The 16,156-nt window shown below is 38.7% G+C and overlaps 1 protein-coding gene across 3 annotated transcripts in view; it reads left to right on the top strand.

The window, feature by feature from the left end:
* Positions 1 to 16,156, top strand: part of VPS26A (VPS26 retromer complex component A) — a 50,287-nt gene that overhangs the window by 20,252 nt on the left and 13,879 nt on the right. For 2 of the 3 annotated variants that reach the window (XM_002756291.5, XM_035268142.3), the window contains exons 3-4: positions 14,266 to 14,341; positions 15,491 to 15,647. In XM_002756291.5, coding sequence (XP_002756337.1) covers positions 14,266 to 14,341; positions 15,491 to 15,647 — 233 coding nt within the window. The remainder of the gene's footprint in view (positions 1 to 14,265; positions 14,342 to 15,490; positions 15,648 to 16,156) is intronic. The other variant, XM_078345694.1, reaches the window with a different exon arrangement.

The raw sequence follows: 16,156 nt of genomic DNA, 5'->3' as shown, positions 1-16,156 counted from the left end.
CGGAATAATGCTTTGGAAGCATCATAAGGAAGGCTCCTATAGTGCTGGTGATGTTCTGTTTCTTGATCTGGGTTGTAGGCACATGGGTGACTTCATTTTATAAAATTCATTGAACTATATACTTACAACTCATGTACTCTTTTTTATGTTATATTTCAATAAAAGGTTTATTCACACAATAAAAGGATACATCATATAGCACTTTTAAGAATTAGTGCTCATGTGCAGTGGCGAATACCTGTAATCCCAGCACTTTGGGAGGCCAAGGCAGGCAGATCACGAGGTCACGAGTTCCAGACCAGTCTGGCCAACACGATGAAAACCCATCTCTACTAAAAGTACAAAATTTAGCCAGGCATGGTGGCATGCACCTGTAGTCCCAGCTACTTGGGAGGCTGAGGCAGGAGAATCACTTGAACCCGGGAGGTGGAGGTTGCAGTGAGCTGAGATCACGCCACCACACTCCAGCCTGGGCGACAGAGCCAGACTCCATCTCAAAAAAAAAAAAAAAGAATTAGGGGGTTAAGGCTGGCACAGTGGCTCATGCCTGTAATCCCAGCACTTTGGTAGACTGAGGTGGGAGGATTGCTTGAGCCCAGGAGACCAGCCTGGGCAACAAAATGAGACCCTGTCAGGCTGGGTGAGGTGGCTCACGGTTGTAATTCTACCACTTTGGGAGGCCAAGGTGGGCAGATCACTTGAGGTCAAGACCAGCCTGGACAACATGATGAAACTCCATCTCTACTAAAAATACAGAAATTAACTGGGCGTGTTGGTGTGTACCCGTAGTCCCAGCTGCTTGGGAGGGTGAGACAGGAGAATCACTTGAACCTGGAAGGAGGAGGTTGCAGTGAGCTGAGATGGCATGCCATTGCACTCCAGCCTAGGTGGCAGAGTGAGACTCCATCTCAAACAAACAAACAAAATGAGACCCTGTCTTAAAACACACACACGGATTAGTGGGTTATAAAATTAAAATGTCAGAATACAAGTCTCAAAAAGATGATTAAATCACCACTTAAAGAAGACTGATAGGAAATAAAAAGATTGAAAAAGATAATCAGAAACTTCAAGATGGATGGTCAGGTACAAAAAGCTACACCAAACAGGAAGTATTGGGGCAAATGTTTCTCTCAGAAATTTGAATCTGGGGAAACAAAAGCAAGTGGCAATAGAAAGAAACCTAGGAATGAGTTAAGATAGATATGAAGCCAGAGTAACTTAAGCTTTTAGTAAACTAAACAGAAGCTATGAGTTAAGAAAAGATCTGCAAAGTAGAGAGTGAGAAAGCTAGTTAAAGGGAGGAAGAACAAGAAGTAAAGAGAAGAAATCTAAGTCATTAAAAAAAAGAATTAAGAGCAAGTGTAGATTTTCAGAAAAGTTGAGCAGAAAGTACAAAGAGTTCTATGTACTCCCTTCTTCCTTACCTCAGCCCCACATAGGATTCACTATTATTAATCTTGCATTAGTTAATACATTCGTTAAAATTGGTAAATCATTATTACCACATTAGTAACTAAATTCCATTGTTTACATTAGGGTTTACTCTGTTGTACTTTCTATGGGTTTTGATAAATGCATAATGTCATGTATCCATCATTGGGATATCATATAGAATAGTTTAACCACCCTAAAAATTCCTTGTGCTTCATTCACCTAGTCATGCCACTCTGCATCTGCACTACCACCGTCATCCAGTCTTTGGCCATTACCGATCTTTTTGCTGTCTTTGTAGTGTTGCCTTTTCTAGAATGTCATGTAGTTGTAATCATATTGAATGTAGCCTTTTTAGGTTGGCTTATTTCATTTAGCAATATTCTTTTAAGGTTTCTCCATATATCTTTGTGACTTGATTGCTCATTTATTTTTAGTGCCAAATCATATTCCACTGTACGCATGCACCAAACTGTGTTTATCCATTTACCTACTATCTTGGTTGGTTCCAAGTTTTGGTCATTTTTCCATCTAGTTGACTCTTTCTCTTATTGATGTGTAGGATTTTTCATATGTTCTTGATAAAGGTCTTTTATATATCTAGATATGGAGTCCTTTGTCTATATACGTATTATAAATATCTTCTCCTAATTTCTGTCTTGACTTTGTACTTTCTTAATGGTATCTTATGATGAACAAAAGTTCTTAATTTTAATGCACTAGATATTTAATGTTTTCTTTTTGTTTATGCTTTTCATATCTAGTTTTAAAAATCTTTGCTTACCCCTTGGGCATGAAGATATTTTCCTGTTTTTTTCCTCCTATAAATTTATTTTATTTTGTTTATTTTTTTGAGACGGAGTTTCACTCTTGTTGCCCAGGGTGGAGTGCAGTGGCTCAAACTCGGCTCACTGCAACCTCCATGTCACAGGTTCAAGCTATTCTCCTGCCTCAGCTTCCTGAGTAGCTGGGATTACAAGTGCCTGCCACCTTGCCTGGCTAATTTTTCTATTTTTAGTAGAGATAGGGTTTTACCATATTGGCCAGGCTGGTCTTGAACTCCTGACCTCAGGTGATCCACCTGCCTCAGCCTCCCAAAGTGCAGGGATTACAGGTGTGAGCCACTGTGCCTGACCTAAATTTTATTTTTATACTTCATATTTAGCTCCTTGTTTTGCTTGGAATTGGTTTCCGTTTGTCTGTTGTGGTGACATGGGAGTCAAGTTTATTTTTCTTCTTCTGTATGGATACTAATGAACCCTGGATGTATATTGAAAAAGCCATCCTTTTCTGCTACACTGTTATACCATCTTTGTCATAAATCAGTCAGTGGTGTGACATAGGAGTCAAATTAATTCTTCTCCTGTATGAATAGCTAATGAACCCAGGACGTATATTGAAAAAGCCATCCTTTCTCCCACTGCGCTGTAATATACCACCTTTGTCATAAATCAGAAGTTGTGTGAATCTGTTCAGAACTTTGTTCTAGTCTGTTGGCCTACTTGTGGCATATAGGTTTTTCTTTTTTAAAAAAATAGCCTTATTGAGTTATAATTCACATGCCATAAAATTCACTTATTAGGGTGTATAGTTCGTGGTTTTTACTATATTTGCAGAATTGAGCAACCATTATCAAAATGTAATTCCAGAACATTTTCATCACTCCAAAAAGAAATCTCATACTGTTAGCAGTCACTATCTGAGGACCACTAATTTATAAATCTCCTTTCTTTCTTTCTGAATTAGTTTCTGGACATTTCATAAAAGTGGTATATACCGTGTGGCCTTTTGTATCTGGCTTCTTTTACCTAGCATAATGTTTTCAAGGTTCATCGTGTTGTAGTACATACCCATACTTCATTTTTAAAAATTTTTATTTATTTATTCATTCATTCATTTGAGATAGAGTCTCTCTGTCACCCAGGCTGGAGTGCAGTGGCGTGATCTGGGCTCACAGCAACCTCCGCCTTCTGGGTTCAAGCAATTCTCCTGCCTCAGCCTCTTGAGTAGCTGAGATTATAGGCACCTGCCACTGCACCTGGCTAATTTTTGTATTTTTAGTAGAGATGGAGTTTCACCATGTTGACCAGGCTGGTCTCAAACTCGTGACCTTGTGATCTGCCTATCTTGGCCTCCCAAAGTGCTGGGATTACAGGTCAGCGTTCCATGTGAGCCCCCGCACCTGGCCAAGCTTAATTCTTTTTTTAAAAAATTGTGGTCAAATATGTATTACATAAAATTTGCCATTTTAACAGTTTTAAAGTATATAATTCAGTGTAATTAATTCCATTCACACTGTTTTGCAACCATAGCTGCTGTAGTTCCAAAATTTTTTCGTCACCTCAAATAGAAACTTTATACCCATTAAGCAGTAACTCCCCATCTTACAACCCCCGGTAACCTCTAATGTACTATCCATTTCTATGAATTTGCCTATTTTAGATATTTGTATAAGTGGTCATATAATATCTGTCCTTTTGTGCCGACTTATTTCATTTAGCATGTTGTCAAGGTTCATCCATGTTATGGCGTGTATGAGAATATCATTCTTTTTTTGGTTTGGTGCCAGATAATATTCTAATATATCCATATGGTATAAGGATACACCACATTTTGTTTATCCATTCATCAGTTTGAGGGCATTTGGGTTGCTACTTTTTGACCATTATGAATGATACTGCTATAAACATTCAGGTTGTACAGGTTTTTGTGTGAACATACGTTTTGACTTCTGTTGGATCTTAGGAGCAGAATTGTTGGGTCATATGTTAACTTCCTGTTTAATTTTTAGAAGAACCACCAAATTTTTCTAAAGCAGCTGTACCCTTTCACATTGCCTCCAGCAACATATGAGTGTTTTTGTTTTTCCATGTTCTTGGCAACATTTATTAATGTCTCTATTTTTTATTATAGCCATTTTAGTTGGTAGAAAGTGGTATCTCATTTTGATTTGCAGTTCCCTAATGAGTAATAATATTGAACATCTCTTTATGTGCTTATTACCATATGTCTGTTTTTTGGAGAAAAGTCTATTATTCAAAGTTTGACTTTTTTAATTGGGTTGTCTTTTTATGGTTGAGTTGTAAGAGTTCTTTATATATTCTGGGTACAAGTCCAGATATGTATTTTGCAAATATTTCTGCCATTCTGAGTTGTCTTTTCACTTTCTTGGTGTCTTTTTGCAGCACAAGAGTTTTAAATTTTGATGAAGTCCAATTTATCTATTTTTTTCTTTTGTTGCTTATGCTTTTGGCATTATTTTTAAGAAATCATTGCCTAATCCAAAGATTTGCACCCACGTTTTCTTCTAAGAGTTTTTTCATTGTAGCTTTTACATGTAGGTATTTTATCTAAAATGAGTTAATATTTGTGTATGGCGTGAGGCAGAAGTCCAACTTTATTTTGCATGTCAGTATCCAGTTGTTTCAGCACTATTTGCTGAAAAGAATATTCCTTCTCCATTGGATTGTCTTGGCACCCCTGTGGCATATATATATATTTTTTAAGACAGAGTCTTGCTTTTTCACCAGGCTCGAGTTTAGTGGCGCAGTCTCGGCTCACTGCAACCTCCACCTCCTGGGTTCAAGTGATTCTCCTGACTCAGCATCCTGAGTAGCTGTGTCTACAGGTGTATGCCACCACACCCAGCTAATTTTTTTATTTTTGTAGAGATTGAGTTTCACCGTGTTGGCCAGGATGGTCTTGATCTCTTGAAGCATACCCTAAGACAACTGGAAATATTCAAATTATCACAAAATAAATAGGATTTTTTTTTGTTTTTGAGACGGAGTTTCCCTCTTGTTACCTAGGCTGGAGTGCAATGGTGCAATCTCAGCTCACTTGAACCTCTGCTTCCTAGGTTCAAGCAGTTCTCCTGTCTCAGCCTCCTGAGTAGCTGGGACTACACATGTGCGCCACCATGCCCAGCTAATGTTTGTATTTTTAGTAGAGACGGGGTTTCACCATGTTGACCAGGATGGTCTCGATCTCTTGACCTTGTGATCCACCCGCCTCGGCTTCCTTAAGTGCTATGATTATAAGCGTGAGCCACCGCGACCGGCCGAAATTTTTTTTTTTAAGACAGTCTCTCGCCCTGTCACCCAGGCTAGAGTGCGGTGGCATGATCATGGTGTGCTGCAGCCTTGATCTCTTGGGCTCAAACAGTCCTCCCACCTCAGCTTCCTGAGTAGCTGGGACCATAGGCACATGCCACCACACTCAGTTAATTTTTTAAAAACTGCTTTTTTTTTTTTTTTGTAGAGATGAAGTCTCACCATGTTGCCCAGGCTGGTTTCAAACTCCTGGGCTCAAGTTATCTTCCTGCCTTGGCCTTCCAAATTGTTGGGATTACTGGCATGAGTCACCACACCCAGCTGGGAACTTCTTAAACATGATTTGCTCAGATCTTTTTTCTCTTTACTTAGAATATTTACTGCTTTGGTCCATGTGAAGTGACAAGTCATTCTTAACCCGTTTATGCCTAGTGTTCCATTATTGAAATGCTCAGCTTGTGGGTCAAGATCATCACCAGGGTCTGATTTTTCACATTAAAAAAATTTGCGACCTCCAGCATAAATGGGTTAAGTCTCGCTCAACTGGACTGGGCTCTATATTTTTTATGCTTTAACATGCCTGACCTAGGTTCTCCCTTTTTAAAAATATAGCTGACATTTTTATACTTTCTGAGTAATTTTGAGAGTCTTTTTGACTATGTTTAATTGAGTATTGAGGTATAGTTGTTTTTTTGGAATTGTGATCACTTTGACTAGTGATTTATCTGGGGATTTTTTTGAAAGGTGTACATAAGTTAAAATTCCTTAACCAGGGCTTTTTTTTAAAGGCCCAAAACCCCTCAAAATATTAATATTAAAATTCTTGTTTGTTTACAGTTTTAAGTTTTTATCTTGACTTGCAATCCAAATTTTTAATGAAGTACAAAAAGTAAAACTCACTATGAATTGAGGAGAGGATTTTTCTCCTTTAATTTATACAGTTTTGGCTGGGTGCTGTGGCTCATGCCTGTAATCCCAGCAGTTTGGGATGCCAAGGTGGACAGATCATTTGAGGTTGGGAGTTCAAGACCAGCCTGGCCAACATGGTGAGACCCCATCTCTACTAAAAATACAAAAATTAGCTGGGTGTGGTGGTGGACACCGGTAATCCCAGCTTCTGGGGAGGCTGAGGCAAGGAGAATCACTTGAACCTGGGAGGTGGAGTTTATACTGAGCCGAAATCACGCCACTGCACTCCATCCTGGGTGACAGAGCGAGACTCCGTCTCAAAGAAAAAAAACAGTTTATACCATTTCCAGACAGCAGCTTTAAGAAGGAATGGTTTTTGCTTTTTTTTCCCCCTTTTTTGAGAGAGGGTTTCGCTCTGCCACCCAGGCTGGAGTGCAGTGGTGCAATCTCAGCTCTGCAACCTCCACCTTCTGGGCTCAGGTGATCCTCCCACCTCAGCCTCCGAGTAGCTGGGACCACAGGCATGTGCCACCAAGTCCAGCTAATTTTTATATTTTTTTGTTTGTAGAGACAGGGCTTCACCATTGTGCTCTGGCTGGTCTTGAACTACTGGACTCAAGTAATTCACCTGCCTCAGCCTCCCAAAGTGCTGGGATTACAGGCATGAGCCAGTGTGCCTAGCCACTGTATTGTGCTTTTATATGAAAACAATCCTTGTCAAACTGTTTAGGTATTGCTGAGAATTTTTTTCTATAAATATGAAATAGCTACTGTCACAACAGGCAGAGAATAACAACCTCTTATTATATCTATTTAAGGTAAAGAGATACTTAGTAATTAAGATAGTTGGTAATTATTTCAAAGTGATATTTTAGAAGTCAGTTTTTACTGTTCTCTACTTTCATTTATAAGACATTTTTATGGCTGGGTGTGGTGGCTCACGTCTGTAATCCCAGAACTTTGGAAGGCCGAGGCAGGCAGATCACAAGGTCAGGAGTTTGAGACCAGCCTGACCAACCTGGTGAAACCCTGTCTCTACTAAAAATACAAAAATTAGCCGGGCATGGTGGCACAAGCCTGTAATCCCAGCTACTCAGGAGGCTGAGGCAGGAGAATTGCTAAAACCAGGGAGGCAGAGGTTGCAGTGCGCTGAGATTGGGCCACTGTACTCCAGCCGGGGTGACCGAATGAGTTTTTGTCTCCAAAAAAAAAAAAAGGACATTTTTTATTTGTTTTTCAGAAATTGAGTCTGTGGTAAGTAAAATGTCTTGAGGTGGTACTACTATTGACAAGGCACTCACAGTGAACTCTGCATCTATTTTCTTTTGCAAAAGTGAACACAGGTGTATGCTTAGTCCAAGATTATAGTAGTTTATAGTTTAGTACTTTAAGCAAGGAATATTTTTGTAGCATCTTTCATCAGTGTGCATATGGATTATGACAGCAGTTGCAAACTAACCTTGGATTTCCACTGGCAGCAGTTGGAAACTAATTTTGGATAGTCACAATATCCAGCAACAATAATGTATAGATAATTTGGTGTATGACTTAAAATGAATGTGTAAATGGTATGTAGTACATTGATAGTATATGTTTGTCTTAAAAAGTGTAGAATAATATAATTAATAAATTATGAAGTTAGCCTAATTTGAGACAGTTCTAGAATATTGTATACTGGTTTGAGACTGGTTTGTTGGAGCAGAGAGTATGTTTTGTATGTAGATTTTTTTTTTTTAACATTCAGTTTAAACATATATGTAGTCTCAAGTATCTACACATAAATTACTCATTAATAGCAAAGGGAAGAATAGTAACTTTAAATTAGAGAAACTTGGTAGATTACCTTAACCAAGTGACCAAAATGAACATTACCAGTATTGGGACAAACTGGCATCACATCCTTTTTATAACATGATGCATTGAAATAGATACAACTCTACACTTTTGTGGTCTTCTTGCCAAAAGTGTGTAAGCTGACTATAACTGTGATGAAACATCAGACAAACCAAATTAAGGTACAGTCTATAAAGTAAACTGACCTGTATTTTTCAATAAGTCAGGGTCAAGAAAGGCAATGACTGAGGAATGTTCTAGATTAAAAAGGATACTAAGGAGGCATCATAACTATATGTAATGCTTGACAGAAGAGGAAAAGACTATAAAGTACATTATTGGAACACATTAAAAAAATTTTTTTTTTTGAGACAGTCTCCTGTTGCCCAGGCTGGAGTGCAGTGGTATGATAATGGCTCACTGTACCCATGAACTGCTGAGCTGAAGTGATCCTCCCACCTCAGCTTCCCAACGTGCTAGGATTACAGGTGTGAGCCACTGTGCCCGGCCCTGTTGGAACAATGGATACAATTTGAATATAGACCAAGGAATAGTAATTTCCTGTTTTTGTTTGTTTGATTTTTTGAGACAGAGTCTCAGTCTGTTGCCAGGGTGGAGTGCAGTGGATCTCAGCTCACTGTAACCTCTGCCTCCCGGGTTCAAGCAGTTCTCCTGTCTCAGCTTGCAGAGTAGCTGCGATTGCAAGCACGTACTACCAGGCCCAGCTAATTTTTGTATTTTTAGTAGAGACAGGGTTTCACCATGTTGGCCAGGATGATCGTGATCTCCTGACCTTGTGGTCTGCCCGTCTCAGCCTCCCAAAGTGCTGAGATTACAGGCGTGAGCCACCATGGCTGGCCTGTTTTGTTTTTATTTTTTTAGATGGAGTCTCCCTCTGTTGCCAAGGCTGGAGTGCAGTGGCATGATCTCAGTTCACTGCAACCTCTGCCTCCTGGGTTTAAGTGATTCTCTAGCCTCAGCTTCCTGAGTAGCTGGGACAGGCATGTGCCACCATGCCCAGCTAATTTTTGTATTTTTAGTAGAGATGGGGTTTTACCATGTTGGCCAGGCTGGTCTCTTAACTCCTGACCTCAAGTGATCCACCCACCTCGGCCTCCCAAAGTGCTGGCATTACGTGCATGAGCCACCACACCCGGCCCTTACTTTATTTTATTTATTTATTTTAATTTGAGACTGAGTCTCACTCTGTCACCCAGGCTGGAGTGCAGTGACATGATCTTGGCTCTCCGCAACTTCTGCTTCCGAGGTTCTTCTCCCACCTTAGCCTCCCAAGTAGCTGGGATTTTGATAATTGCACTGTGATTATGTAAGAGAATGTCTATTAGGAAATACATATGAAATGTTTAGGGGTAATGGAGCATGATGTCTCCAACTTTTTGTTGTGGAAAAAAGTATATATATGCATACCCATATATATGTAAAGAGAGGATGATAAAGCAAATGGGGCAGAATATTAAAACATATGATTATCTGACTACACCCAATGCATCAAGGGTTAAAAGAAAAAACCACCACCACCACCACCAACAACAATAAAACATACGATTAATCTGGGTAAAGGTTATGTGGGATTTCTTTGTGCTATTCTTGCAAGTTTTCTGCAAGTTTTTGAATTATAGTAAATTAGAAAAGTATAACTGAATTGATGTTGATTCTTGACTCAGCTCACCATCATAGGTGGTTTACTTTTCTGTGCTTCCTCGCAGAATAGCTTTTAAACCAAAATGTTTAATTATACCTTCAAATTCTGGGATTCTTCAGATTGCAGAAGAGTCCATAATAGGCTTAAAAACAACTGTGTATTAACATCAGTGGGAGATCAAGGAAAATTTCAGTTTGCAGTTTGGTGGGAAGACTGAACAACTTTGCATTTCTGCTTTAACAGTGTGGTTTCATGATGGTTTTTGAAGAACTGCAAATTTAAAACTATCAGACAAAGCCATGCTCAGATAAAAACATTCTTAAAAACTGCTGCCATCTAGATATTTTCAAAAATACAATCTTTTTCTTTTCTTTCTTTTTTTTTTTTTTAAGAGATGGGGTCTTGCTGTGTTGCCCAGGCTGGAGTGTAGTGGCTATTCACAGGCGTGATCCCACTACTGATCAGCACAGGAGTTTTCATCTGCTCCGTTTCTGACCTGGGATGGTTCACCCCTCCTTAGGCAACCTGGTCCCCCACTCCCAGGAGGTCACCATATTGATGCCAAACTTAGTGTGGACACCCAGTCGGCATAGCGCATTACAGCCCAGGCTCAAGCGATCCTCCCACCTCAGCCTCCTGAGTAGCTGGGACACAGGCACACACCACCGTGCCCAGCAAAAATACAATTTTTTTCTGTATGCTTTATTGTTACAAATTAGAGACTAGTTCCAATTACTGCTTGGTTTATGAAATAGCTGGGATTATGCTTATTTTATTATTTGTAGTTCAAATCTAAAACTTTTAATATTATGTTAAGCCTGTTTAAGTACCACTTTTTTTTCTTAAATATTTTTCTGAGTTTAATATTATTTTTGCCCCCTTTTTTTTTAAAAGAAACCTGGGCAACATAGTGAGACCCTGTCTGTATAAAAAAAAATTAGCCAGGTGTGGTGGCGTGTACCTGTAGTCCCAGCTATTTGGGAGGCTGAGGTGGAAGGATCACTTGAGCCTGGGAGGTTGAGGCTGCAGTGAGCCATAATTGTGCACTGCACTCTAGCCTGCTGCCATGTAGACTCTCTGACAGGGCGAGACCCTGTGTACAAAAAAACTTAAAAGCCAGAGAAGAAAACAATTACCCATAATCAGTAATCATTCATTCCAGAAGTAACTGCTGCTAAGAGTATTTTCTTTCTATAGTTAAAAAATATATAATCAGCATATTCTAGCATACAATTAAACCATGCTTTGTTCACGTAACATGCAGTGAACATCCTCGCACATCATTAAAAATTCTTTACCATTATTGTTTTTAAACTTTTAATAATATTCCATCATATGGTGTATCACAATTACTTTTTTTCTGAGTTATTTTAAAGGCAAGTAACTAACTTGTATTTGTTATAACATAGGGAAGATACAGAAGATGAATATTTTAATTTATGCAGTTTACCAACAGAAGTAATTGGACCTCTGCTTTTCTTGGTCCTTAATTTCTATTATCTTTTGAGAAACATCATTTGGAAGAAAAGCTTTTAAAAGTTACATTACTAACATTTGTTATAGTAAAGAATAAACTGGAAGTATGCTTTTTTGTTTGTTTGTTTGAAAAAGGATCCTACTTCATTCTTAAATATTGGGATATTTTTTTTCTTTTCTTTCTTTTTGAGATAGAGTCTTGCTCTGTTGCCCAGGCTGGAGTGCAATGGCTCACTGCAATCTAGGCTTCCCAGGTTAAAGCAATTCTCCTGCCTCAGCTTCCTGAGTAGCTGGGATTACAGGCATGTGTGTCACCATGCCCAGCTGATTTTCATGTTTTTTGTAGAGACTGGGTTTCACCATGTTGGCCAGGCTGGTCTCAAACTCCTGACCTGAAGTGATCCACCTGTTTCGGCCTCCCAAAGTGCTGAGATTACAGGTGTGAGCCACTGTGTTCTGCCCTTTTTTTTCCTTCTTTTCTTTTTTGTTTAAGACAAGGGCTCACCCTGTTGTCCAGGCTGGAGTGCAGTGGTACAATCTTAGCTCATTGCACCTTCAACCTTCTAGGCTCAAGGGCTCCTCCTGCCACAGCCTCCCTAGTAGCTGGGACTACAGGCACACATGCCCCAACACCCAGCTAACTTTTTAAAATTTTTAGTAAAGACGGAGTCTCGAAATACTGTCCAAGCTCATCCCCAACTCCTGAGCTTAAGCAGTCTTTCTGCCTCAGCCTCCCAGAGTGCTGAAATTGTAGGCATGAGCCACCACACCAGGCTTGGAATTTTCTTTCTAACAGATATAGTTTACAGATATATTTCTCAAATTTAAAAGTTATATATTTGTCTGGATGTGGTATCTTGAGGCAGAAGGATTGCTTGAGACCGAGTGTTTGAGACCAGCCTGGTCAGTATATTGAGATTTTACCTGATTCTCTGCTTTTTCTTTCCTTTTTCTGACTTCTCTGCTCTTTGAGGGTAAGATTATATCCTCAAAGACTACACCTCAATAGTAGCTAGCACAGGGATGGGTACATTGAGTGAGCAATGAATAAATGAATATACAGAATACAATCAGAACCTTAGAGAATGGGAACCAGGTAGGACTGTAAACACATGCAGAGAAACACCCATCATAGGGAAGGCTGATTTTGAGTCTAGACCCTGGTCATCTCACAGTGAACTAATGGTACTTAAAGAGAACCCTGGCTCCTACGCCATGCAGTGTGAAGTTGTATCCTTGACTGTCTCAGGTAATATTTAGGGAAGAAGAGTGTTATCAAGAAAGAACAACTGAGAAACAACCTATATGACCATACAGGGAATTCAGCAGGTAAATGGTGGTGTAGCCAAATGATAGAATTCTTTGTAGATCTGGCCGGGCACGGTAGCTCATGCCTATAATCCCAAGACTTTGGGAGGGCAAGGTGGATCACCTGAGGTCAGGAGTTTGAGACCAGCCTGAGCAACATGGTGAAACTTCGTCTCTACTAAAAATACAAAATTAGCTGGGTGTGGTGGCACATGCCTGTAATTCCAGCTACTTGTGAGGCTGAGGCAGGAGAACTGCTTGAACTTGGGAGATCAAGGTTGCAGTGAGCCAATATCATGCCACTGCACTCTAGCCTGGGCAACAAGAGTGAAACTCCATCTAAAACAACAACAAAAAAAAAAACAGAAGAATTATTTGTAGATCTTAAAGATAAGTTTGTGGCCAGCACAGTGGCTTATGTCTGTAAGCGCAGCACTTTGGGAGTCCGAAGTGGCAGAATTGCTTGAGGCCAGAAGTTTGAGACCAGCCTGGGTAATATAGTGAGACTGCATTTCTACAGAAAATCTTTTTTTAATTAGCCTGGCATAGTTCTGTATCCCTATAGTCCCAGCTACTTGGAGGCTGAGACAGGAGGATTACTTAACCCTAGGGCTTCAAAGCTGTAGTGAGCAATAATCATGTCACTGTACTCCAGCCTGGGTGACAGAGTGAGACTCTGTCTCTTAATATATATATTAAGATTTCCACTTGGCAGATATATTAATTTAGGGATTTTGAGATTACATATTTTATTTCGAAAGTGTGTAAGATGATGGCCAGGTGCAGTAGCTCATGCCTGTAATTCTAGCTCTTTGGGAAGCTGAGGAAGGAGGATCATTTGAACCCAAGAGGTTGAGGCTGCAGTAAGCTATGATTGTGCCACTGTGCTCTAGCCTGAGCAACAGAGTCCTTCCTTTCTGGGGGAGGGGAAATATGTAAGATAAATCATAATTGAATTTAAATCTTTAGGCATTCTGTTTTTATGTTAGGTAGCAGACTTGGGACAAGAGGCATTTCTTTTAAGGTTAGGGATTACAATAATATATTGGTTACAAAAAACTGAAAGTGATACCTCAAGTACAATTAAGTATAAAGCTATGATTTCACCCACAAATTTCTGAGCATTGTCCATAATATAGTCCTAGTTGTGTGGATGTTAGTCTTGGTTGATTTAAATGTCCTAGAATTGCATCTGTTTTTAGGTCAGTTCTTGAAATTAGTAATTACCTCACAGTAAAATGCTTTTATTAGTCATAGAATTATTTAACTATTTGACCAGAAAGCACATATGAATAGTTGAAGGCTGTTCCTTTATTTGAGTCTTTTTATAGTTCTCCAACTATTAAGGATTCCTTCTTAACAAAGCAGACTTTGTGTTGATGTATGTAATAGGTTCACCCATGATTGTGTATAAATAAATTACACCTTCTCTGGTGCTATAACATCATCTTGATTTAGGTATGTGGTGGTGTCTCAAACTTCATAAATGAATACCTGAAATACTTATATATTGCATTCATCTGAAAGGAAGCTACTAGTAGGCCCACTCAAAGGATTGTTAACATCTCTTATAATTTCATGTTTTGGCAGGTAAACCTAGCCTTTAAGCAACCTGGAAAGAGGCTAGAGCACCAAGGAATTAGAATTGAATTTGTAGGTCAAATTGGTGAGTTTTAAAATAGTATTACTTTTTTTTTCTTTGATAACTGAATTTGAAGAGGGTTTAATTTTAACCAAAATAATTGAATTAGAGCTTAGCTTTGTAGAAGGAAGGAATGGATTTTGCATAGTAAAAGAGAGGACTTACTTTATAATTATTAAATTGTTTCTTTGACTTATATGAAATGATATTTAACTTATCTACCTTTATTTGTTATTGGACTTCTTTACTGAAAATGAAAGGAGTTACAGTCAACTATGAGCCTTGAAAAATAATTCAAAGAAATTAGTTGACCTACTGAAATTTTCATCTCCCTACATTTTTCACCATCTTTCTTATAATTAATTAGCAGCCTCATCTTCATTCTTCATTTTCTAATTACCCATGCCATTTGTTTTCCTGATCTAGTGTGTGCCTGTAGCCAGACTCACCTGTGTCAACACAAAACTCCATGTGAGAAAGGTGTAATTTCTTCTTGACTTAGATCAACTTATGTACATTTCCATATGTTATTTCAGATACATGCTTGATTTATTAGGGAGTTAAACTGTATATAAATCTTTCTGTACTACAAATTCAGAAAAGAGAAGAGAAAATATGTCTTTATAATACTGTCTACATAACTAGGCTTAAAATCTAGCTTTCTAAGTTTCACTGTTCATTTTTAAAGTATTAGAGTTGGATGGGTAGATATTTGTTTATATATCTGTTCTGACAGAGAGTGTAATCTATTCTGAGAGGCAAGTCGTAGTAATCAATAGTTGGTTTTAGTTTTTTGTGTTTTGTAGTTTTATGAAGGTAATATGTTTGCCTAACTAAAGTAAAACAAAATTTTTGCCTTGTCTGGGGGAAGTTCAAATAATTGCTGGTACCTGTCAAATGGCTTCATAGTGGGATAGCCCCAACTACATCAAAGGAATGAACTTATTTTTAATACAAACTTTCATTGTGCTGTGCCACTTGAAATCTTATAATTATACATGGAGTATAATTATAAAAGGGATAATGGAATTCAGAGCATAGGTCTAGTTTATTAAAGTAGAGACAAACCCAGTAATTCTTTTGGTAAAAATTGTTTGTGTTCGGAGTAGACGTTTGGGTTTTATTGAAATGGATATTAATTAATTGGTCTTTTTGCCTTTTAAAATTTCTTAGAACTTTTCAATGACAAGAGTAATACTCATGAATTTGTAAACCTAGTGAAAGAACTAGCCTTACCTGGAGAACTGACTCAGAGCAGAAGTTATGATTTTGAATTCATGCAAGTTGAAAAGCCATATGAATCTTACATCGGTGCCAATGTCCGTTTGAGGTATGAATGTGTATTATAAACTGTAAACAGAATCAAAACCAGGAAGTAATGACTACTGTTGATATCTTATTTGAACCTCTAATTATAATTCTAGATTGGAAGACTTAAGGTTTTTAAAAATTCTGTCAGTCCGGGCTCAGTGGTTCATGCCTGTAATCCCAGCACTCTGGGAGGCCGAGGCAGGCGGGCGACCTGAGGTCAGGCGTTCAAAAGCAACCTGGCCAACATGGCGAAATCTTGTCTTAAAAAAAAAATTCTGTCGCATACTTTGTCAGATACCTCTGATCTGAGGTAGTAGAGCTTTCTAACATTATAGAGTTAGACAACATTGTTATGAGACATGCCAGTTATACACTTCCCTGGTATGAATTGTCCCTTATGTACTTATTTGTCATGTAAACTGAATTACCTTCTAAATCCACTAATTTTCCAGAAAAATCTCATTTAATATATGGTTCAGAAGTAATCTGGAGTACCAGAGAGGCTCCGATATACCTAAAATGACACAG

Source organism: Callithrix jacchus, chromosome 12 (assembly GCF_049354715.1).
Source record: "Callithrix jacchus isolate 240 chromosome 12, calJac240_pri, whole genome shotgun sequence".
NCBI classification, from domain to species: Eukaryota; Metazoa; Chordata; class Mammalia; order Primates; family Cebidae; genus Callithrix; species Callithrix jacchus.
This window is presented reverse-complemented; position numbering and strand designations above follow the sequence as displayed.